The sequence below is a fragment of the Leptonychotes weddellii genome, chromosome 4, assembly GCF_054177405.1.
Source record: "Leptonychotes weddellii isolate Sample4059 chromosome 4, ASM5417740v2, whole genome shotgun sequence".
NCBI lineage: Eukaryota > Metazoa > Chordata > Mammalia > Carnivora > Phocidae > Leptonychotes > Leptonychotes weddellii.
In genome coordinates this window covers 130664002-130686925 of record NC_138372.1, presented here as the reverse complement: position 1 = coordinate 130686925, position 22924 = coordinate 130664002, and the positions used below count along the sequence as shown (strand labels likewise).

Below are 22924 nucleotides of genomic sequence, written 5' to 3'. Positions count from 1 at the left end.
AACATATAAACCACCAAAACTGAAAGAGGGAGAAATAGAAAACTTGAACAGACTGATAACCAGCAATGAAATTGAATCAGTAATCAAAAATCTCCCAACAAAAGTCCAGGGCAGGATGGCTTCCCAGGGGAATTCTACCAAACATTTAAAGAAGAGTTAAAATTCTTCTGAAACTGTTCCAAAAAATAGAAATGGAAGGAAAACTTCCAAACTTATTCTATGAGGCCAGCATTACCTTGATCTTAAAACCAGACAAAGACTCCACTAAAAAAGAGAACTACAGGCCAATATGCCTGATTAACATAGATGCAAAAATCCTCAACAAAATACTCGCAAATTGAATCCAACAGTACATTAAAAGAATCATTCACCACGATTAAGTGGGATTTACTCCTGGGTTTCAAGGGTGGCTCAATATTCACAAATCAATCAGCATGATACACCACATTAATAAAAGAATGAATAAAGGTGCCTGGGTGACTCAGTCGTTAAGCATCTGCCTTCGGCTCATGTCATGATCCCAGGGTCCTGGGATTGAGTCCCACATCGGTCTCCCTGCTCGGTGGGAAACCTGCTCCCTCTCCCACTCCCCCTGCTTGTGTTCCTGCTCTCACTATCTCTGTCTCTGTCAATTAAATAAATAAAATCTTTTTTAAAAAAATAAAAGAGGGGTGCCTGGGTGGCTCAGTCGTCAAGCATCTGCCTTCGGCTCAGGTCGTGATCCCAAGGTCTTGGGATTGAGCCCCGCATTGGGCTCCTGGCTCCACACAAGGCCTGCTTCTTCTTCTTCCACTCCCCCTGCTTGTGTTCCTGCTCTCGCTATCTCTCTCTGTCAAATAAATAAATAAAATCTTTAAAAATAAAAGAATGGATAAGAACCATATGATCCTCTCAATAGATGCAGAAAAAGCATCTGCTAAGTACAGCATCCACTCTTGATAAAAACCTTCCACAAAGTAGGGATAGAAGGAACATACCTCAACATCATAAGAGCTGTATATAAAAGACCCAGAGTTAATACCATCCTCAACAGGGAAAAACTGAGAGCTTTTCTCCTAAGGTCAGGAACATGACAGTGATGTCCATTCTTACCACTATTAAAATAGTATTAACATCAGCAATCAAATAACAAAAAGAAATAAAAGGCATCCAAATCGGCAAAGAAGAAGTCACTATTTGCAGAAGACATGATACTCTATATAGAAAACCAGAAAGACTCCACCAAAAAATTGCTAGAACTGATACATGAATTCAGTAAAGTCAAAGGATACAAAATCAACATACAAAAATCTGTTGCATTTCCCTACACCAATAATGAAACAACAGAAAGAGAAATCAAGGAATCAATCCCATTTACAATAGCATGAAAAACCTTAAGATACCTACAAATAAGCCTAACCAAAGAAGTAAAAGATATGTACTCCAAAAACTATAAAACACTTCTGAAAGAAATTGAAGATGAGACAAAGAAATGGGAAAATGTTCCATGCTCATGGATTGGAAGAACAAATATTGTAAAAATGTCTATACTACCCAAAGCAATCTACACGTTTAATGCAATACCTATCAAAATACCACCAGCATTTTAAAATTTGTATGGAACCACAGAAGACCCGAATAGCCAAAGGAATCTTAAAAAAGAAAAGCAAGGCTGGAGGCATAGCAATTCTAGACATGAAGCTATATTACAAAGCTGTGGTGATCGAGACAGTATGGTACTGGCACAAAAACATATAGGTGAATGGAACAGAACAGAAAATGCCGAAGTGGACCCACAAATATGTGGTCAACTAATTTTTGACAAAGCAGGAAAGAATATCCAGTGAAAAAAAGACAGTCTCTTCAACAAGTGGTGTTGGGAAAACTGGACAGCCACATGCAAAAGAACATGGACTACTTTCTTACACCATACACAAAAACAAATTCAGAATGGGTGAAAGACCTAAATGTGAGACAGGAAACCATCAAAATCATAGAGGAGAACACATAGAGGTAACCTCTTTGACGTCAGCCGTAGCAACTGCTTACTAGATACATCACGTGAGGCAAGGGAAACAAAAGCAAAAATAAACTATTGGGGGTGCCTAGGTGGTGCAGTCGGTTGAGCATCTGATTTTTGGTTTGGGCTCAGGTCGTGATCTCAGGATTGTGGGATCGAGCCCTGTGTCAGGCTCCACACTCAGTGCAGTCTGCTTGAGATTCTCTCTTCCTCTCCCTCTCATGCTCTCTCTCTCAAATAAATAAATAAATCTTTAAAAAAATTAAAAATAAACTATTGGTGGGCACCTGGGTGGCTTAGTTGGTTAAGCGACTGCCTTCGGCTCAGGTCATGATCCTGGAGTCCCGGGATCTAGTCTCGCATCAGGCTCCCTGCTCAGCAGGAAGTCTGCTTCTTCCTCTGACCCTCCCCCCTGCATGCTCTCTCTTTCTCTTTCATTCTCTCTCTCAAATAAATAAAATCTTTTAAATAAATAAACAAACTATTGGGACTTCATCTCAAGACAAAAGCTTCTGCACGGTGAACGAAATAATCAACAAAAATAAAAGGCAGCCTATGGAATGGGAGAAGATATTTGCAAATGACATAACTTGTAAAGGGTTGGTATCCAAAATATATAAAGAACTTATGAAACTCAACACCCAAAAAAACAAAAAATCCAGGTAAAAAATGGGGAGAAGACATTAATAGACATTTTTTCAAAGAAGACATACAAATGGCTAATAGACACATGAAAAGATGCTCAACATCACTCATCATCAAGGAAATACAAATCAAAACCACAATGAGATACCACCTCACACTAGTCAGAATGGCTAAAATTAAAATTAACAAGTCAGGAAACAGCAGATGTTGGTGAGGATGCGAAGAAAGGGGAACCCTCTTAAACTGTTGGTGGGAATGCAAACTGGTGCAGCCACACTGGAAAACAGTATGGAGGTTCCTCAAAAAGTTAAAAATAGTATTACCCTATGACCCAGCAATTGCACTACTAGGTATTTACTCAAAGGGTACACAAATATTGATTCAAAGAGATACATGCACCCTGATGTTTATAACAGCATTATCAACGATAACCAAATTATGGAAAGAACCCAAATGTCCATTGACTGATAAAAGGATAAAGATGTGGCTAAATATACAACATAATATAGTCAGCCATAAAAAAGAATGAAATATTGCCATTTGCAATGACATGGATGGAGCTAGAGAGTACTATGCTAAGCAAAATAAGTCAGTCAAAAAAGACAAATACCATATGATTTCACTCATATGTGGAATTTAAGAAACAAAACAGATGAACATAGAGGGGAAAAAGAAAGAGGCAAACCATAGAGCAGACTATTAACTATAGAAAATAAACAGAGTTGCTGGAGGGAAGCTGGGTGGGGGGATGAGTTAAATGCATGATGGGTATTAAGGAGGACACCTGTTGTGATGAACACTGGGTATTGTATGTAAGTGATGAATCACTAAATCCTAAACATGAAACTAATATTACAAGGTATGTTAGCTAACTGGAATTTAAATAAAAACTTGGTAGAGAAAAATAAAGTAGTCTTATTAGGTATGCTGCATAAAAAATTAAAATGGTAAGATACAAGAAAAGTGCATGTCAGAATAAAAATATTGGAATGGAAATGACCAATGTTGGGTGGAATGTGGTGAAAATAATGTAGTAATTCAAACCAAGGAAAGGCCAACAAAAGTGACTGCTGTTAAAAATAGCATCATTATTTTTAGTTATTCTATATAAAATTCTTTTTATTCAAAATTTATGTCTTTGACAATTTCTCATACACATGTGATATTACCTGACAATTTCAACATTAAAATGATTTTTGTAACATGGATTTTAAAAAGAACTTTGTTGAGATCCATGTAACCTAAGAAAATGTCAGCATAATCTTAAACAATTCTTTCACATATATCTAAAATGAACTTTATAAATAAAGTTCATTTGAGCTTCAGGTTCAAACATCTTATGTTAATTAAAGCACAATTTAATTTTTAATAAAGCACTGAACTTCATTAAAATTGTAATGTAAACCATTGAAAAGGCATTTAAAACCACAATTAATGATTCACTCATAATTCACTTGAGCATCCCGAAGAGTATCCTAACGTTGTGACCCATACAATCAAAACCTTTAAGAAGTCGGCAAAGGGCTCATCAACATAAGTGTACTCTTAATCCCCTTTATCTATTTCACGCATCCTCCCACTTGTACACTTATCTTGATGAACACTGAGAAATATATAGAGCGGTTGAATCATACTGTACACCTGAAATTAATGTAACATTGTATGATAATTACACTTGAATTTTAGGGGGGGCGCCTGGGTGGTTCAGTCAGTTAAGCATCTGCCTTGGGCTCAGGTCATGATCTGAGCCACCCAGGTGCCCCGACCTTATTCTTTTGTAAAGGTGAAGTTAAAATATATTCATGTAGCCATTCTAATGGAAAGACTTAATCCAGAGTCTGTGACTATATTAGTTTCCTATTGGACTATAACAAATTACCACAAATTTAGTAGCTTAAAACAAGGCAAATTTATTATCTTATAGTTCTAGAGGTCAGATGAAATTAAATTGGATTCATTGACAAAAGTGTTGACAGGACTGTGTTTTTCTGGAGACTCTAGGGGTGAATCTGTTCTCTTACCTTTTCTAGCTTCCAGAAACCGTTCACATTCATTGATTTCTGGCCCTCACTTTCATTTTCAAAACCAGCAAGGACTGGTGAAGTCTCAAATCACATCATTCTGATGCTGTCTTCCATATTTAAGGAACCTCATACTCTGATTTCTCTTCAGACTGTATAAATCTTTCATCCTTTGCTAAAGAACCTCACAATTACACAGGGCCTACACATATTATCCAGGATAATCTCTTCATCTCAAGGTTAGCTGACTATCAACCTTGATTCTATCTGTACCCTTGATTCCTCATTGACATGTAACCTAACATTCACAGATTATTGGGATTAGGATGTAGGCATCTTAGGGGGACCATTATATGTCTATAGCAGTGACTATTTGAAATCTCTTTTCCAAAAATCAAGTCAATTTCTTTCTTTTGCCTAAATTTAGTGAGAAATTCATAGCAGTAAACTAGTGCTCAACAAAATCTTTGTGAGTACTAGTGAGAAATACAACAGTTGGGAACTGTGAAAGGTCTGAGATTTTACTCAATTTGCAAGCTAATAGTTAACCTGCCACTATTTCATAGATGCTGGCAGAAAGCATGAGACCTCTGGGCAGGAGACAAAGGTCATGTTATTACCTACAGCAATAGTGTCCAGAATATTGTTATTTTTGCACCAGCAATGCAAAAAAACCAGATGATACCTGGACATGCAATGGATTGTGTTACAGAAGAGAAACCATGAATTTAGGGAACCTGAATCTTTTAGAATAAGCAATAACTGTGCTTGCCCTTTGCTCCAGAGGAGACACGATTTCTAATTTCCAAGGCTATCTGCTATATAAATGTTCCCGAAAAGTTAGTTCAGAACAAAGCTAGTCAGTGCCTCTGCCTACAGAGATGTGCAAAAACATGAGAGACTCATGGAGAATTGTCTTCAATGAAAATATGGCAACATATATTTTTAAAGTAAATAACAAAGAACTGAACTTGTGATTTCTCACACTATCAGGGCTTTCCAGGTATTTCTGAGGGCACAACCTCTATAGTGCTTATTTTGCATGCTATGTCATAAGTTTTCATCTATGAGTTACATATATTGTCATTGTGTTTTACAGAATCTAAGGGCATGGCCCAGATATTTGAAGATAACACAGTAATTTGATTTCATGGTATATCAATAGGAAATCACAGGATATAATCAAGCTTGACTATAAAGTAGATTGGGTTTTTTGATGCTTTGAGATATATCCACAAACAAATTATGAAAAAATGCAATCTAAACTGCCCACATAATCATCTATAAGGAAGCAAGTGGGTCAGTATTCATTTGAAAATATGCACTGTATGCCTATTTTGAGCCACCAGTTCTAGATACTAGATACACAGAGGTGAATAAGACTTGTAAGGTCTTGGGACGCCCGAGTGGCTCAGTCGGTTAAGTGGCTGCCTTCAGCTCAGGTCATGATCCTGGGGTCCTGGGATCAAGTCCCACGTGGGGCTCCTTGCTCAGCGGTGAGCCTGCTTCTTCCTCTACCTCTGCTACTCCCCTGCTTATGCTCTCGCTCTGACAAATAAATAAAATCTTAAAAAAAAAAAAAATAGACTTGTAAGGTCTTTACCCTCAAGACACTTACACAGTAACAGTGAGAGAAAAGCAATACAATGAATGAAAAATAAGTGAATGATGATGGGGGAGGAGTAGGGGGACCCTAAGTTTGTCTCATCCCTTAAATACAACTAGATAGTTATCAAATCATTTTAAACACCCAAGAAATCAATCGGAAGTCTGAGAAAACAAATACTGCAAGTCTACAAGTAGAAAAGCAACCACCTTTTGGAAGATAGGAGGTGCAGAGACTTGAATCCGGTGTGATAAAGCTGAGTATATGGCAGCAGGGAGGAAGCCTGCTTAAGGAGGCTACCACAAAGCATTATAAGCAATGGAGTGAAAAATTAGAACTTTTAGAAGTCTTCTACACTGGGAGACATGCCTGGCTTAAAGGTGCTCAGGTGGTGAAGTAAAGTGGAATCCCAGGTGTGACGCCATGATCTGAGGATCCTCTGGGTCACAAAAACAAGTGGTGCCTAAGTGCACCACTGTTCCCAAGCATGGGAGTGTGGAAGCCAGCTGAGAACAGCAAGTCTAGGTGCTGGCTTTCTGCTCTGTGTTGCCATAAACTGTGAACCACTGTGCGGTCATATGACCACTTTCCTGGGATGGGTCCAGCAAAAGGCAGAAACGTGGGTTGACCCTCCCCAGGAGGAACAGTAAGAGGTCCCTAAAATTTGGAGTTTTGAAACTTGGTCACATGCCTGAGATAAAAAAGCTCGGACATAGGCAGGGTGAATACAGAGTTCTGACAGAAACTGGGGAGATGAGTGATTGATTGCTCTTCTGTGAAGACTCACCAAAGAGTGGGGGGCATGAATTTTCAGCTCCCAGGCTAGAGAGCTGGGCACCCCCCATATTCATCCTGCCCATCAGTGCTGAAAGCCTTCAGGGAGCAAAACAGCACCACCTAGTGGAGTCCAGAGCCGCTTACATCAAGCCCTGCCTCCCTATGCACTGGAGGTGCATTTCCACTAGGACAAGTCCACCTCAGAATCAGGGCAACAGGACCCACCCCAAGAAGACCAGCACAAACAACTTGCTCGCACCAAATTTACTGATTATATAGAGGGCTGCAAATCTTCAGCTCTAGGGGAAAATAGTATCTAGTATCCATTGTACTTTTATTCTTTAGGGTTTTTTTTAAGTTATTTCTTTTTTTTCAATTCTCTTTTTTATTCTTTTTTAAGTTTATATATATATATATATTCTATTTTTTTGTTTCCTTTCATCACATTTTATTTATATATCCTCTTTCTTTCTTTCTTTCTTTCTTATTTTGGTATCTAGTTTCTTTAATAAGCAGACTAAAACACACCCAGGATGGGTGATTTGATGTTTTTGTTGTTGTTGTTTCTTTTTCTTTCTTGTTTTCTTTTCTGGACAAAATGATGAGATGGGGAAATTCACCCAAAAAGAAAGAACAGGAGGTAGTACTCATAGCCATGGATTTAATCAATACAGATATAAGTAAGATGTCTGAACTAGAATTTAAAACAACAATTATAGGATACTAGCTGGTCTTGAAAAAGCATAGAAGACGCTAGAGAATCCCTTACTGCAGAGATAAAAGAACTAAAATCTAGTCAGGCCAAAATTCAAAATGCTATTACCAAGATGCAGTCCCAAGTGGAGGCCATAAAAACAAGAATGAATGAATTAGAAGAGTGAATCAGTGATATAAAATATAAAATTATGGAAAATAGTGAAGCTGAAAAGAAGAGGGAAAGAACACTATTATATCATGAAGGTAGACTTAAAGAACTCAGCAATTCCATAAAGTGAAATAATATTCATGTTATAGGAGTCCCAGAAGAAAGATAGTGGGAAAAAGGGGCAGAAGGTTTATTTGAACAAATTATGCTAAGAACTTCCCTAATCTGGGGAAGGAAACTGGCTTTCAAGTCCAGGAGGCACAGAGAACTCCCCCCAAAATCAACAAAAATTGGTCAACACCATGACATATTATAGTGAAATTTGCAAATTACAAAGATAAAGTCCTGAAAGTAGCTCGGGACAAGAGGTCCTTAACCTACAAGGGTAGACACATAAGGCTGGCAGCATAGCTGTCCACAGAGACCTGGCAGGCCTGAATGATATATTCAATGTGCTAAATGGGAAAAATATGCAGTCAAGGATACTTCATCCATCAAGGTTGTCATTCAAAACAGAAGGAAAGATAAAGAGTTGCCAAGACAAAGAAAAACTAAAGGAATTTGTAAACACTAAAACAGCCCTGCAAGAAATATTAAAGGGGACCCTTTGAGAGTCCAAAAGTAACAAAGACTAGAAAGGAACAGGGATAATCTACAGGAATAGCGACTTTATAGGTAATACAATGGCACTAAATTTGTATCTTTCAATAATTACTCTGAATGTAAATGGACTAAATGCTCCTCCAATCAAAAGACATAGGGTAGCAGAATGGATAAAAAAACAAGACCCAATGATACGCTGCTTACAAGAGACTCCTTTTAGACCCAAAGGCACCTCCAGATTGAAAGTGAGGGGATGGAGAACCATTTATCATGCTAATGGACATCAAAAGAAAGCTGGCATAGCCATTCTTTTATCAGAAAAACTAGATTTTAAACCTAAGACTATAATAAGAGATGAAGAAGGACACTATAGCATAATAAAGGGGTCCATCCAACAAGAAGATCTAACAATTGCAAATATTTATGCCCCTAACTTGGGAGCAGCCAAATATATAAATCAATTAATAACAAACTTAAAGGAACTCATTGATAATATTATAATAATAGTAAGGGCTTTAACACCCCACTCACAGTAATGGACAGATCATCTAAGCAGAAGACCAACAAGGAAACAAGAGCTTTGAATGACACACTGGACCAGATGGATTTCACAGATATACTCAGAGCATTTCATCCTAAAACTGCAGAATACACATTCTTTTTGAGTGCACATGGAACATTCTCCAGAATAGATTACATACTGGGTCATAAATCAGGTTTCAGCTGTTACAAAAAAATTGGGATCATACCATGCATATTTTCAGACCACAATGCTATGAAACTTGAAGTCAACCACAAGAAAAAATTTGGAATGACCACAAATATATGGAGGTTAAAGAACCATCCTACTAAAGAATGAATGGGTCAATCATGAAATTAAAGAAGAATTTAAAAAATACATGGAAGCAAATGAAAATGAAAACACAACAGTCCAAAACCTTTGGGAGGCAGAAAAGGTGGTCCTAAGAGGGAAGTATATAGCAATACAGGCCTTCCTCAAGAAGCAAGAAAAGTCTCAAATACATAACCTAACCTTATAGTTAAAGGAGCTGAAAAAAGAACAGCAAATAAAGCCTAAATCTAACAGGAGAAAAGAAATAATAAAGATTAAGGCAAAAATAAATGATATAGGAAAAAAAAAACAGTATAACAGATCAACAAAACTAGGAGCTTGCTCTTTGAAAGAATTAACAAGATTGATAAACTCCTAGCCAATTTATCAAAAAGAGAAAGGACCCAAATATATAAAATCATGAATGAGAGAGGAGAGATCACAACCAACACCACAAAAATACAAACAATTATAAGAGAATATTATGAAAAATTCTGTGCCAACAAATTGGACAATCTGGAAGAAATGGATAAATTCCTAGAAACACATAAACTACCAAAACTGAAACAGGAAGAAATAGAAAATCTGAACAGATGCATAACCAGCAAAGAAATTGAATTAGTAATCAAAAATCTCCCAACAACCAAGAGTCTAGGGCCAGATGGCTTCCCAGGGGAATTCTACCAAACATTTAAAGAATTAATACCTTTTCTTCTGAAACTGTCCCAAAAATGGATGGAAAACTTCCAAACTCATTCTATGCGGCCAGAATTACCCTGATCTTAAAACCAGACAAAGACACCACTAAAAAGAATTACAGACCAGTATCCCTGATGAACATGGGATGCAAAAATTCTCAACAGGATACTAGCTAATCAGATCCAACAGTACATCAAAAGGATTATTCACCGCAACCAAGTGGGATTTATTCCTGGGCTGCAGGGTGGTTCAACATCCACAAATCAATCAACGTGATACACCACATTAATAAAATAAAAGATAAGAACCATATGATCCCCTTAATAGAGCAGAATAAGCATTTGACAAAATATAGCATCCTTTCTTGATAAAAACCCTGCCTCAACATCATAAAGGCCATATATGAAAGACCCACAGCTAATATCATCCTCAACAGGGAAAAACTGAGAGTTTTTCCCCTAAGGTCAGGAACATGACAGGGATGTCCATTCTCACCACTGTTGTTAAACATAGTACTGGAAGTCCTAGCCTCAGCAATCAGACAACAAGTAGAAATAGAAGGCATCCAAATTGGCAAAGAAGAAGTCAAACTTTCACTCTTTGCAGACGACATGATGCTCTATGTAGAAAACCCAAAAGACTCCCATCAAAAAATTGCTAGAACTGATACACGAATTCAGCAAAATTGCAGAATATAAAATCAATGCACAGAAATCTGTTGCATTTCTATATACTAACAATGAAGCAGCAGAAAGAGAAATCAAGGAATTGATCCCATTTACAATTGCACCAAAAACCCTAGGATACCTAGGAATAAGCCTAACCAAAGAGGTAAAAGATCTGTACTCTAAAAACTATAGAACACTTATGAAAGAAATTGAGGAAGACACAAAGAAATGGAAAAAACATTCCATGCTCATGGGTTGGAAGAACAAATATTGTTAAAATATCTATGCTACCCAGAGCAATCTACACATTCAAGGCAATCACTATCAAAATACCACCAGCATTTTTACAGAGATGGAACAAATAATCCAGAAATTTGTATGGAACCAGAAAAGACCCTAAATAGCCAAAGTAATGTTGAAAAAGAAAACCAAAGCTGGAGGAATCACAATTCCAGACTTGAAGCTGTATTACAAAGCTATAATCATCAAGACAGTATGGTACTGGCACAAAAACAGACACATAGATCAATGGAACAGAATAGAGAACCCAGAAATGGACCTTCAACTCTATGGTCAACTAATCTTCGACAAAGCACGAAAGAATATCCAACAGAAAAAAGACAGTCTCTTCAACAAATGGTGTTGGGAAAATTGGACAGCCACATGCAGAAGAATAAAACTGAGCCACTTTCTTACACCACACACAAAAATAAGTTCAGAATGGATGAAAAACCTAAATGTGAGACAGGAAACCATCAAAATCCTTGAGGAGAACACAGGCAGCAACCTCTTTGACTCCGCCATAGCAACTTCTTGCTAGACACATCTCTAAAGGCAAGGGAAACAAAGGCAAAAATGAACTGGTGGGACTTCATCAAGATAAAAAGCTTTTGCACAGCAAAGGAAACAGTCAACAAAACTAAAAAGCAATCTACAGAATGGGAGGAGATATTTGTAAATGACATCGGATAAAGGGGTAGTATCCCAAATCTATAAAGAACTTATCAAACTCAACACCCAAAAAACAAAAAAATCTAGTCAAGAAATGGACAGAAGATATGAATAGACATTTTTCCAAAGAAGACATATAAATGGTAATGGACACATGAAGACATATAAATGGGTAATGGACACATGAAAAAATGCTCAACATCACTCATCATCAGGTAAATACAAATCAAAACCACAATGAGATACCACCTCACACTAGTCAGAATGGCTAAAATTAACAACTCAGGAAACGACAGATGTTGGCAAGGTTGCAAAGAAAGGGGAATCCTCCTACACTGTCGGTGGGAATGCAAACTGGTGCAGCCACTCTGGAAAACAGTATGAGGTTCCTCAGAAAGTTAAAAATAAAATTACCCTATGACCCAGTAATTGCACTACTGGGCATTCATCCAAAAGACACAAAATAATGATTCAAAGGGACACATGCATCCCAATGTTTATAGCAGCAATATCCACAACAGCCAAAATATGGAAAGAGCCCAGATATCCACTGACAGATGAATGGATAAAGAAGATGTGTTGTATATATATATAAAGGAATATTACTCAGTCAACAAAAAGGAATGAAATCTTGCTATTTGCAATGACATGGATGGAACTAGAGGGTATTATGCTAAGCGAAGTAAGTCAGAGAAAGATAAATACCATATGATTTCACTCATATGTGGAATTTATTTTTTTAAGATTTTATTTATTTATTTGAGAGCAAGAGAGCACACAAGTGGGGGGAGGGGCAGAGGGCGAAGCAGACCCTGCTGATGGGGGAGCTCAACTCAGGTCTCGATCCAGGGACTCTGGGATCATGACCTGAGCAGAAGGTAGATGCTTAACAGTCTGAGCCACCCAGGCACCCCCATATGTGGAATTTAAGAAACAAAACAGATGAACATAGAGGAAGGGAAGGAAAAACAAGGTAAAACCAGAGAGGATACAAACCATAAGAAACTCTTAACTCTACGGAACAAACTGAGGGTTGCTGGGGGTGGGGGGAATGTGGAGGGGGGATGGGATAATTGGGTGGTGGGCATTAAGGAGGGCATTTGATATAATGAACACTAGGTGCTATATGCAACTGATGAATCACTAAATTCTACCCCTGAAACTAATAATACTCTGTATGTTAACTAAACTTAAATTTAAAAAAAAGAAAAAGAAGTGAATGAAAGTCTAAAAAATAAGAAAATAAAAATATTAGGTAGCATTAAGTGCTCCGTATATAATTAAAATAAGAGCTAGTGATTCGCTGATCAGGGAAGCTTGTCTTAGAAGTTGATATTTAAATTGAGATCTGAACAATGATAATAAAAAAGAAATGGCCAAAATAGAGACCTCAAAACTGGAACATTCTTGACATAGTTGAGGAACCAGGAGATGTGGCTGATGCGGCTAAGCATAATGGGTAAACTCAGCAAAACATGGGGTTGCAAAGGTATACTTGGGCCAGATTGTCCATGGTTTTGTAAACCAGGGTGAAGGGTTGGGATTTTACTCTAAGTGAAGTGAGAAATGAGTGTAGGGTTTTGAGCAAATGTAGTATTAAGTGGTGTATGTCTTATCAGGAGCACTCTGACAGCTGTATACAGAATAGTCTTCAGGGGAGCAAGGGACAGCACACTCTTCAGAGGCATGACTGCAGTGGTCAGGCCAAGAAATCAGGATGGTTTGGGCTAGAATGATGGTGATGGAGGTGGAAAGAAGTGGATGAATGTGAGATATGCTCTGGAAGTAGGGCCAGAAGCTTGTGCAATGTAAGAGAAAGAGAGGAGTCATGTGTAGAATCAAGCTTTGGAGCTTGAACGCCTGAGATGAGGACAATTAGGACAAGGGCAGGCTGGGGGGAAGGACAAGGTATCAAGAGTTCTGTTTTATCCCTATTAAAATTAAGATGCCTTTTAGAACTTGAAGTGGAAATATCAAGTAAGCAGATGTAAATGCAACTCCAGAACTCTCTAACGTGCTCAAGACCAGAGGGTTAAATTTGAGCCTTCCCCAAGGAAAGGTATCCTGTGCAATTGTAAGAGATCACCAAGAGTGAGAGTATGAGGAGAGGATTGAGCCTAGCAGAGAGAAGGAATGGCCAGTGAGGTAGACAGCGAGGGTGGGACACCTGCAGTATCTGGTGTAGCAGATCTCCTTTATTGAGACAGTGCTCAATCCTCAGGAACTGGACATTTCCAGCTGAGGACTTTCTACTGCATCCTTCTCTGAAGAATTTCCCTTGGCTTCTAGGAGATGCTTTACCTGGAGGTGCCTGGAAAGTTATGCCTCTACTCCATCCTCTCAGGGTGGCCTATATCCCATAATGAATGCAGGGATGTAACAGCCAGCCCCTTTGCCTCTGTGGGTCAAGGCATGTTCCAGAACTCTGATGGGATAAGGCTAAGGGTAAATTTCTCCTGAAATCAGATTTAACCTTGGTTCTTTCCCTGCTCTGTTCTGCTTCCTCACACTTTTATAGGTTTCTCCTGAGAGCACAGCCTCAATAAATTACAAAAATCTATGACTTAGGTTCTCCAAGATACATAGTGTAACAGAAGCCAAGGGGAAAGAAAAGGAAAAGAAAGCTATTTTTTAAAAGAAGATGCAGGCCATATCCCAGGGGAAAGTTAAGTAAAATAAAAGCATAGATATAACCACTGGATTTAGCAACATGAAAACCATTTGTGACCTTGGCAATAGGGGTGAAGTGTTGGGGAAGAAACTGATTGAAGTGGGCTGGGGAGAAAATGTGGAAAAGTGAAGATAATGGGTAATAGACAATTCTTTTAGGAACTTTGGCTATGAAGAGATCTTAGAAAATTAGCAGGCAGCTGGAGGGTTTTTCTTTGAAAATAAAAGATAGTACAGCTTATATTTACATGCTAATGGAAATAATTCTGCAGAGAATGAGAAACTAATGATATAAGGAGAGGGATCATTTCAGAATCAAAATCCTTTAGAAAATGAGAGAGGATATAGTCCAAAGTGTAAGTGGGTGCTGGCTCTGCATAAGAGTAGGGACTCTTCACTGAGGTTGTAGGAAGGAAGTTGAAGAAAGCACATGCAGATCAGGGCCGTGGATGGATTTGGTGATAGAAAGCTGAGGAAGTTCCTGACTGATAGTATCTGTTTGTTTTTTTTCAATGAAATATGAAACAAAACCATCTGCTTGGAGGGGGAGATGTACGAAGTTTGAAGAAATGTAATTTTGAAGAGCAATCTGGGCAAATGTGGTAGGGTGGCTGATAGCCATAGCTGGTTTTCTGATCAAAAGGCTCCAAAGAAGATGTTATAAAATGGATAGATGACCCAGGAAAAGGCACCAGCTTTGGATGACACATTAAATACATGGCCCTTTGGCTAGAAAAGGCTACCATGTGAAATTCTGAGCTCAACACCAAGACTATGATATATAGAAGATGAAGAGGGCTCAACTGAAAATCTCAAGATTTATACGATTCTAAAGTTAAAACTAAGATGAAGTGAATGGAACCAGAATTATTCTTGATAGAGTAGGGTAACTAAAAGAAGATTCAGGAAGGAAGGAAAGGAAGAAAGGAAGAAAGAAGGAAGGAAGGAAAGGAAAGGAAGGAAGGGACTCAAGGCCAGATTGGGTCACTAGAGAACACCTCTCTGGGAAGGTGATGTTTGAGGTGAGCTAACTGGGATGCCTTAACAAGTTGTTTGAGGTGAACTATTTGAGATGCCTTGCCAAGGTTGTTCCAAATGTTATTCCATTCACAAAGGGTCTCAAAAATACCAGGCATCCAGAAAGAGCACATACAGTGTTTCACTAGTAACACTCTATGGTTATGGATAGTTCCTGAGGGGAGGCCTTTAGTCATATAAGAGACAGCTACTGGATAAGTTTGAAACTTCTGTTACTTCAATAATTATCTATAATGAAGTTTCTGTTGACATATTCAGAATATAACTCTTCTGTCCTTTGGAAACTAGCATATTGCCATTGATTGAAAGACACCATCTCTACAAAATGGTTTTTCATGGTCCCATAACCAGGAAATTATCACATCTTAAAATCAGGAAGAACTTGTATAAGTCACCTAGTGCAGCAGATAAAATGCAAATGGGCAGCCCTCATGTACACACTTGGTAATTGGTAGCTCTTTTATTTCTTAGGAAGTGTTATTTACTTATTTATTCATATTTTTTGTTTGTCAGCCTCTCTATAACTTCTATCTAATTCTTCCCATGGCAATCATAAAAAAACAGCTTTATTCCCCCTCCTCTCTGCCACATAATAATCTTTCAAATATTTGAAGATTGCTATCATAGTCCCTCTGAATTTGTTCCATTCTTCCTTAACCATTTCCCTCAGGACATAATTTCCAGACCTCTCACTGTCCTGGTCACTCTCTCATTTTTATAAGCACCCCTCTCTGGAAACATGGCGCCTAGGGTGAGACAGGAAATGTGATCTCATAGCATAGATGCTGGTGAGACCACAGAATCTCCCTCGGGCAGATGCCTGCACTTCTATTAATGCAGCCCAACATGGCATGCACTCTTTCAGCAGCAGGGCATATTATTGTTGCATAATTGATTTTGTGTGTGGCCATAAAAAACCCACTGCCAAAGAGGTAACTGTGAAGGAGATAACCCACATCCTGGACTTGTGCAGTTGAATTATTTTCTTAAATGTAGGAATTTACAGTTATCCCTGCAAAAATTGAATCTTGTTGGTTTTGGCTCAAAAGATCTCTCAAGTTAACGTGATGTTGTCACTCTTGTCACTCTAAATTCAAAGCCTAAAACTGGACAATGTCACTGGGCATACAAGATCTGTTTTTTCCATCCCCACTTTGGTTAATGCACCCACCATTCTTCTAATCCTATCACCTCTCGTGACCAAACTTTGGAATCACCTAGAACTTCTTTCTCTCTCTACACCCAAATTCAATCAGTCACCACTCTTAGTCTCAAAATTCCTTTTAGATGCATCTTTTTCAGCTGTATCTCATTGCAGTCACCCTAAAACTGGTGATCATTACTGCCTGCCTATAGCATTACATAGCCAAAGAATTTAAAGAATCAGATGTATATAAAGAGTATTTAAATTCCCTTTATCCAGGCCTACTATATTATATATAAACGCCTGCCTAAATAACCAGTCCACAAGGAATCGCCCTACCCAATAATGTCCTAAATGTTTTCAGTATCCTATTACATTTTCTGCATCTTGGTATACTTGTCCCAAACAGTGTCTATCCGGCCCAACTTTTCCTAAATTTGATTTGATTTATTTGATAGGCTTATTCATACCTCTAAGTTACAGCCTGTCTGTGGCCCACCTCAAAATAGATGGATGTGTTTCCTCTTATAGCTTGTATGTGAGGTAGGCATCTCAGTGTCACCAATGCCTCTGGATTATGGAATCCAGGTTTAATGTGTAGCAATCTTTGTATAAATAGGAGAGAAGAGGCCAAGAAATTTGAGAAGAAAAAGTACCGATTGACTTATTAATGATAATACTAATGACTAACACCTAAATAGAATTTTATTTGTGCCAAACACTGTGCCAGGTAGCCTTGTACATTCCTTGTACACTCTTTAGTCAGTATTGCACAGTGGGCAAAGCACAGGATTTGGAGACCATCTGCTCTGCAATGTACTAGCTTCTTGGGCAAGTCCAATTCCTAAGTGTCAGGGTTTTTTTGGGTTTTTTTGTTTGTTTGTTTTTAATGGGGATAGGGTGCCTGGCTGGCTCAGTAAGTAGAGCATGCAACTCTTGATCTTAGGGTTGTGAGTTCAAGCCCATGTTGGGGGTAGATATTACTTTAAAAATATGGGGATACTAGTGTCTACTTTTCAGGGCCGTCTTATGGATTACAGACAATACAATAAAGTGTCTGGAAAATAGATACTGTGAAATGTTAACTATAATCTTTTAGATCCAGAAGAAGACCATAGTACAAAATGTTGGACATGCATGGTGCTAGAACTTCAGTAGGTGCTTCATATATATAAGTTGACACTTCCATTCGGTTTTCAAATTTTCCACCTGTTTTAATTTTTTTTTAATTTCTTTAAATTTTTATTTAAATTCTAGTTAGTTAACATATAGTGTAATATTGGTTTCAGGAGTAGAATTTAGTGATTCATCACTTACATACAACACCCAGTGCTCATCGTAACAAGTGCTGTCCTTAATGCCCATCACCCATTTGGCCCATCCCCACAGCCACCTCCCTCCATCAACCCTCAGCTTCTTCTCTCTCATTAAGAGTCTCATGGTTAAAACTGTTTTCTTCATGATTTCTAACTCATTTTTTCAAACATTTCTAAGTTCAAAGCCACTTTTTAAAGTTGAAATATAATTGGCCTATAATATTTTGTAAGTTCAAGGTGTACAGTGTGTTGATTTGATACATATATATACTGCAGAACGATTACCACCATAACCTTATCTGCCACCTCTATCACATAATTGTCATCTCTTTTCTTTTGTGCTAGGAACAATTAAGATCTAGTCTCTTAGCAACTTTGTAGTTTTTAATACAGTTATTATTGACTATAATCACTATGCTGTGCAGGACTTACTTATCTACTAGTTCCTAGTTTGTACCTTTAAACAAGGTAACCCCAATTCCCCCACCCCCCAGCCTCTGGTATGCACCATTCTGTTCTCTCACAGCCACTTTTCAATGATGTTTTCAGAGAAGAGAAAAATTTTGGCCACAGAATAATGACTTCTGTTAACTTGTTAATTTTGCTGGGAAAATTTTTTTATTGTGTCTAGTGATAATGTGTTCCAGGATTCTGTTTCCATTAAACTATCACTTTACCTTAGTTCTCCAGTTATTAGGATATGTTTCTGTATTTACTGCTCCTCCTTGGCATATACCTCCTTCTTCAGGAAGCCACCTTCCTTTTGTAGTTGCATGGCCTTGTGTACTTTCTATGACCAATTATTATCTTCTGCTTTATACTGTAGTGATTCATGCATATATATTACCTCTACTATTAAGTTGGGTCTCTATGTGATTCACCTAGCATTCAAAGAACAGTGTCTGGAACATAATTGTTGCTCAGTAAACATTAGTTGAATGCTGCCTGCTTAGATCATTTCTGCAACCTAATGGTTCACCCTGTGAAATACTCATTATGGCTCCACATCATTTTTTTTTTAATCAAGTATCTATGGAATGCAGTCAGCTCCAATCTTCCCAACTTGATATACTTCCTTCTAAGGGCTGCATGTTTTCTTTATTCTAACCATCTGCTCATTCTCACTAACCCCTATACTCAATTTGGCGTAGAGCCCGCCTATCAGATGTATGCCTGGAACTTGCACCAGGCAACTTCTAACATTTAATTAAGCTGTGCTTGTCACTATTAATTGCCACTGTAAACTCTGTGCCATTTATTGTGTCTTTCAATTGCTTATTTGATTTTTAAAATGATATCTATGACTAACTTGGATAAAAACATTTTTAAAAGTGTAAAAAAATGAGTTCAGGGTCACCTGGGTGGCACAGTCAGTTAAGCCTCCGACTCTTGGTTTCTGCTCGGTCATGATCTCAGGGTGGAGATCTCAGGGTCGTGAGATTGAGCCCTGGTCACCCATGCTCAACACAGAGTCTGCTCAAGACTCTCTCTCCCTCTTCCTCTGCCCCTCCCCCTCTAAAAATAAATAAATAAATCATTTTAAAAAGTTCAAATGTCCATTTTATCTGGACATCTTTTTGAACTAAATCATGCTTGATGATACCATTTTGGAATAAGCTGTTAGATCATTTGCCTATAACATATATATGTATATGTTTTAGCTAGTATGTGACTATTAATCCTGAAATTCTTTAAGGACAGTGAATATTCCCATTCACTATACCTAAATAATACATAATATAATGTTAGGTTCTGTAAACTATTTAATAAAAATAATTGAATCAAATTAATGAGAGAAGACTAACGGGATTTTTACATTTTTTTAATTAGCATGTGTATGACCAAGGTGTATCGGGGAGGGTAGCATTATGGCTCAATCTGCTAATTCTTATAAATGCCTTTTTAAAATTTTTTTAAGGAATCTGTGGCATATTTAAAATCACACTTTAGGGGTGCCTGGGTGGCTCAGTCGTTTTGCATCTGCCTTCGGCTCAGGTCATTGTCCCAGGGTCCTGGGATCGAGCCCCGCATCGGGCTCCCTGCTCAGCGGGAAACCTGCTTCTCCCTCTCCCAATCCCCCTGCTGTGTTCCCTTTCTCACTGTCTCTCTCTCTCTGTCAAATAAATAAATTAAAATCTTTAAAAAATAAATAAATAAAATAAAACCACAGTTTAATACAATTGTAAAATGCTTTTTTCTAAGTCCAGCTATTCCTGACTTTGCTTGTTTGAATAATTTTGCAGATTTCAAAACTATTATTTAAATTTGCATATCTTCTTAATATATAAAGTCAGATTTCTCAAAACAATTGTAATTTCATTGGAAAGAGAGGCAACGGTTCCAAAGTCCAGCATACCATCTAATACCTATAGAGAGACCTGCAACCTTTAAACTCTGTCCCCTTAGACCCCCAACGTGAAACCCAGTGTCATGGAATTGGCAAGTCCTACTCACTCATTATAAGAAAGACTCTCTGATTGGCATTCACAGTAAAATCATGAACAAAGTATTACCTGTTAGCATCCTGTCAGAAGCTTCTTAAGAATACGGAAGAAACGAGAGTTTCGAATTGTCAGAAAAGAGGAATTACAAGACAAAACTGACATTCAGTTAAAATGTAAAACCCAAAGTGTTTGGAAGAATGAAGCATTTGGATGTTTGAATGAGGGTAGGGGCTACAATTTTCCGAGTAACCAGGATGTCAAGGCATTCTATACAAGGTATTGTTGACAGCAACATTAGGTGCTAAGAATAATGAAGCATGTTTTAGAGATAAGGCAAGCAGGGCATAGAGAGATAATGTGAGCTGTTTCCCATCACCTAGCCAGCAAGTGAGAGAAGAGGGTTGAGCCTCTTCTGGACACCTGACTGCCAGCTAGTGGAGAAAGCTCAAGTTCCAGAAAGGGTGCAAGAGGCTTAACACAGGCTTGAGCAGAGAGGCGGAGGCAAAGGAAGAATAAAGGAGCTTGGAGAGAAGGAACTCCCTAGGGGCCTGTGTACCTGGACAGGATAGAGTAAAGCAGGATAATAAATCCCTGTTTGATAGGAAAGCCAGGCTTAGAAAACAGAGGCACTACTTGATGGAGGAAGAAGAGATTTCCAGTGGTAAGGACAGAAGAAAGGATAGTACGGCTGACAAACAGTACAGATGACATCAGTTCCCTACTGTTTCTTGAGGCTTCTAGAGTGAGACCTGGAACCCCAAAGGAGGGAGAAAGGGAAGTGTTTGCATGTGCTGTCCCTCTTGTGTTCCTCTGCATAACTCATCCTCCAGATCTTCACTCCGTTGCACTTCTCAGGACCACCTTCTCTTACCTCTCTGACTAGAGATGCTCATAGCACAGTATAATTCTCCTTCATGGTACTTTTCACAATTGTAATTTTACCTCTATTTGATTGCCTTTCCCCACCAAACCTGAGAATAGGGACACATGGATATTTTTGTTCTTTTTTATATTGCCAAAATCTATCAGAGTGCCTCATCCACTGCAGGCACACTTAACTATTTGCTGAACATGGGAAGAAAGGACGAATGGAAGGAAGGAAGCAAACAAGCAAGCGAGGGAGGGAGAGAGAGAGGAAGAAAGGACGTTGATTGTGTTAGGGGTCAATGAGAAGGACAGTAAATATAAGAAAAGGAGAGACTAAAAACACAATAACAAATTTACAAACTACCCAACTCTGCTTAAGATTGGCCTTATTTACTGTCAATTGTTTATGGTCAAATAAAAAGCTTTGGTAGACCGTATCTTATTTCCTGGCAGTCACACATGTGAGCCTCATAAGGGGAACATTATTGTACTACCATTGGACCATATGAGGCGTGTTAACAATGCTACACACGAATAGAGATGATAGTTATTTGTTTCTCTGGGGATTTTAAAACTATGGCTGATTTGCCTATGAAAGGACTTTGCTCCTAGATGATGCCATAATTATGATAACATTGTGTTTGGCTAACTTGGACTCTGAAAATGGCTTCCATCCCATTCCACTCAAGTCCACATTATATGGTTTACTAGGTGCCAGGCACTGGGGACAAAACAAGATCTCCACCCTCAAGAGTTACAAAGTGCTTCTTTGAAAATTGTTGCTATCCCAGCCCTTCATCAGTCACAGACCAAATGCATTCACCCTAAATTACAGGGCATTAACTCATTTTTTTCATGTCATTAGAAGTGATTAAAATTTCCCCAAATTTCACTAGTCAAATAAACAAAGAAAGAAGAAGTAGGATCTGTATTTTCTAAAGAACCTCCTCCCATTTTATGCTTGTTGCCAGTTACACTACAATGGTAATAGTAATCATAATAGCAATTATAACTTTGAAAATTTCTTATGTGCCAGGCATTGAGCTTTACATATGTTAACATTTAACTTAATCCTCAAACAAAAAGATAGGGTCCATGTGTTTTTCACATTTGTATCCTTGGGACCAGCACAGACACAGGAAGATGAATTGTAAATGTTTGTTAAAAGAATGCATATGTAAAGAAATGGTAAGTGGGGATGACTCATGTAGCATTCAAACCTGCTCTCTTTAGGCAACCCAGTTTTTGTTTTTAGGAACTACAAGTTGAAATACCACGCCCTGGTAAAGTTCACATTAAGTATATAACTAATGAAACAGAGCTGAAAGCAACCTTGAAAGAGACTTCATTTTATAGATGTATTCACTGGTTGAGTGACCTTGACAAGTGATTTAACCTCTTACTGAACCATACATACATTTTATTAACAATAGGAGGGTAATAACTTCCTTGAAAATGAACAGAATTCCTAGCATTGTGCCTGGCTCTCAAGAAATGATTGATGTTGTTATTCTATTTGATACCATTTTATGAGTGCTGAAATTTAAAAGTATTATCTTTGCTTTAGGAACTTAAAAAATATCAAGACCATTTTAATATTTTTTAGAAAATATGACCAAGGGCGCCTGGGTGGCTCAGTCGTTAAGCGTCTGCCTTCGGCTCAGGTCATGATCCCAGGGTCCTGGGATCGAGCCCTGCATCGGGCTCTCTGCTCAGCGGGAAGCCTGCTTCTCCCTCTCCCACTCCCCCTGCTTGTGTTCCCTCTCTCGCTGTGTCTCT

At 38.2% G+C, this 22924-nt stretch overlaps 1 protein-coding gene across 1 annotated transcript in view; it reads right to left on the bottom strand.

Annotated features, from left to right (window-relative positions):
* The window catches only part of LRRC69 (leucine rich repeat containing 69), a 71832-nt gene extending 67134 nt beyond the window's left edge, over positions 1-4698 (bottom strand). Inside the window, exon 1 of the mRNA XM_081817129.1 lies at positions 4666-4698. Within this exon, the coding sequence (XP_081673255.1) occupies positions 4666-4698 (33 nt within the window). The remainder of the gene's footprint in view (positions 1-4665) is intronic.
* Positions 4699-22924: the final 18226 nt, after the last annotated feature.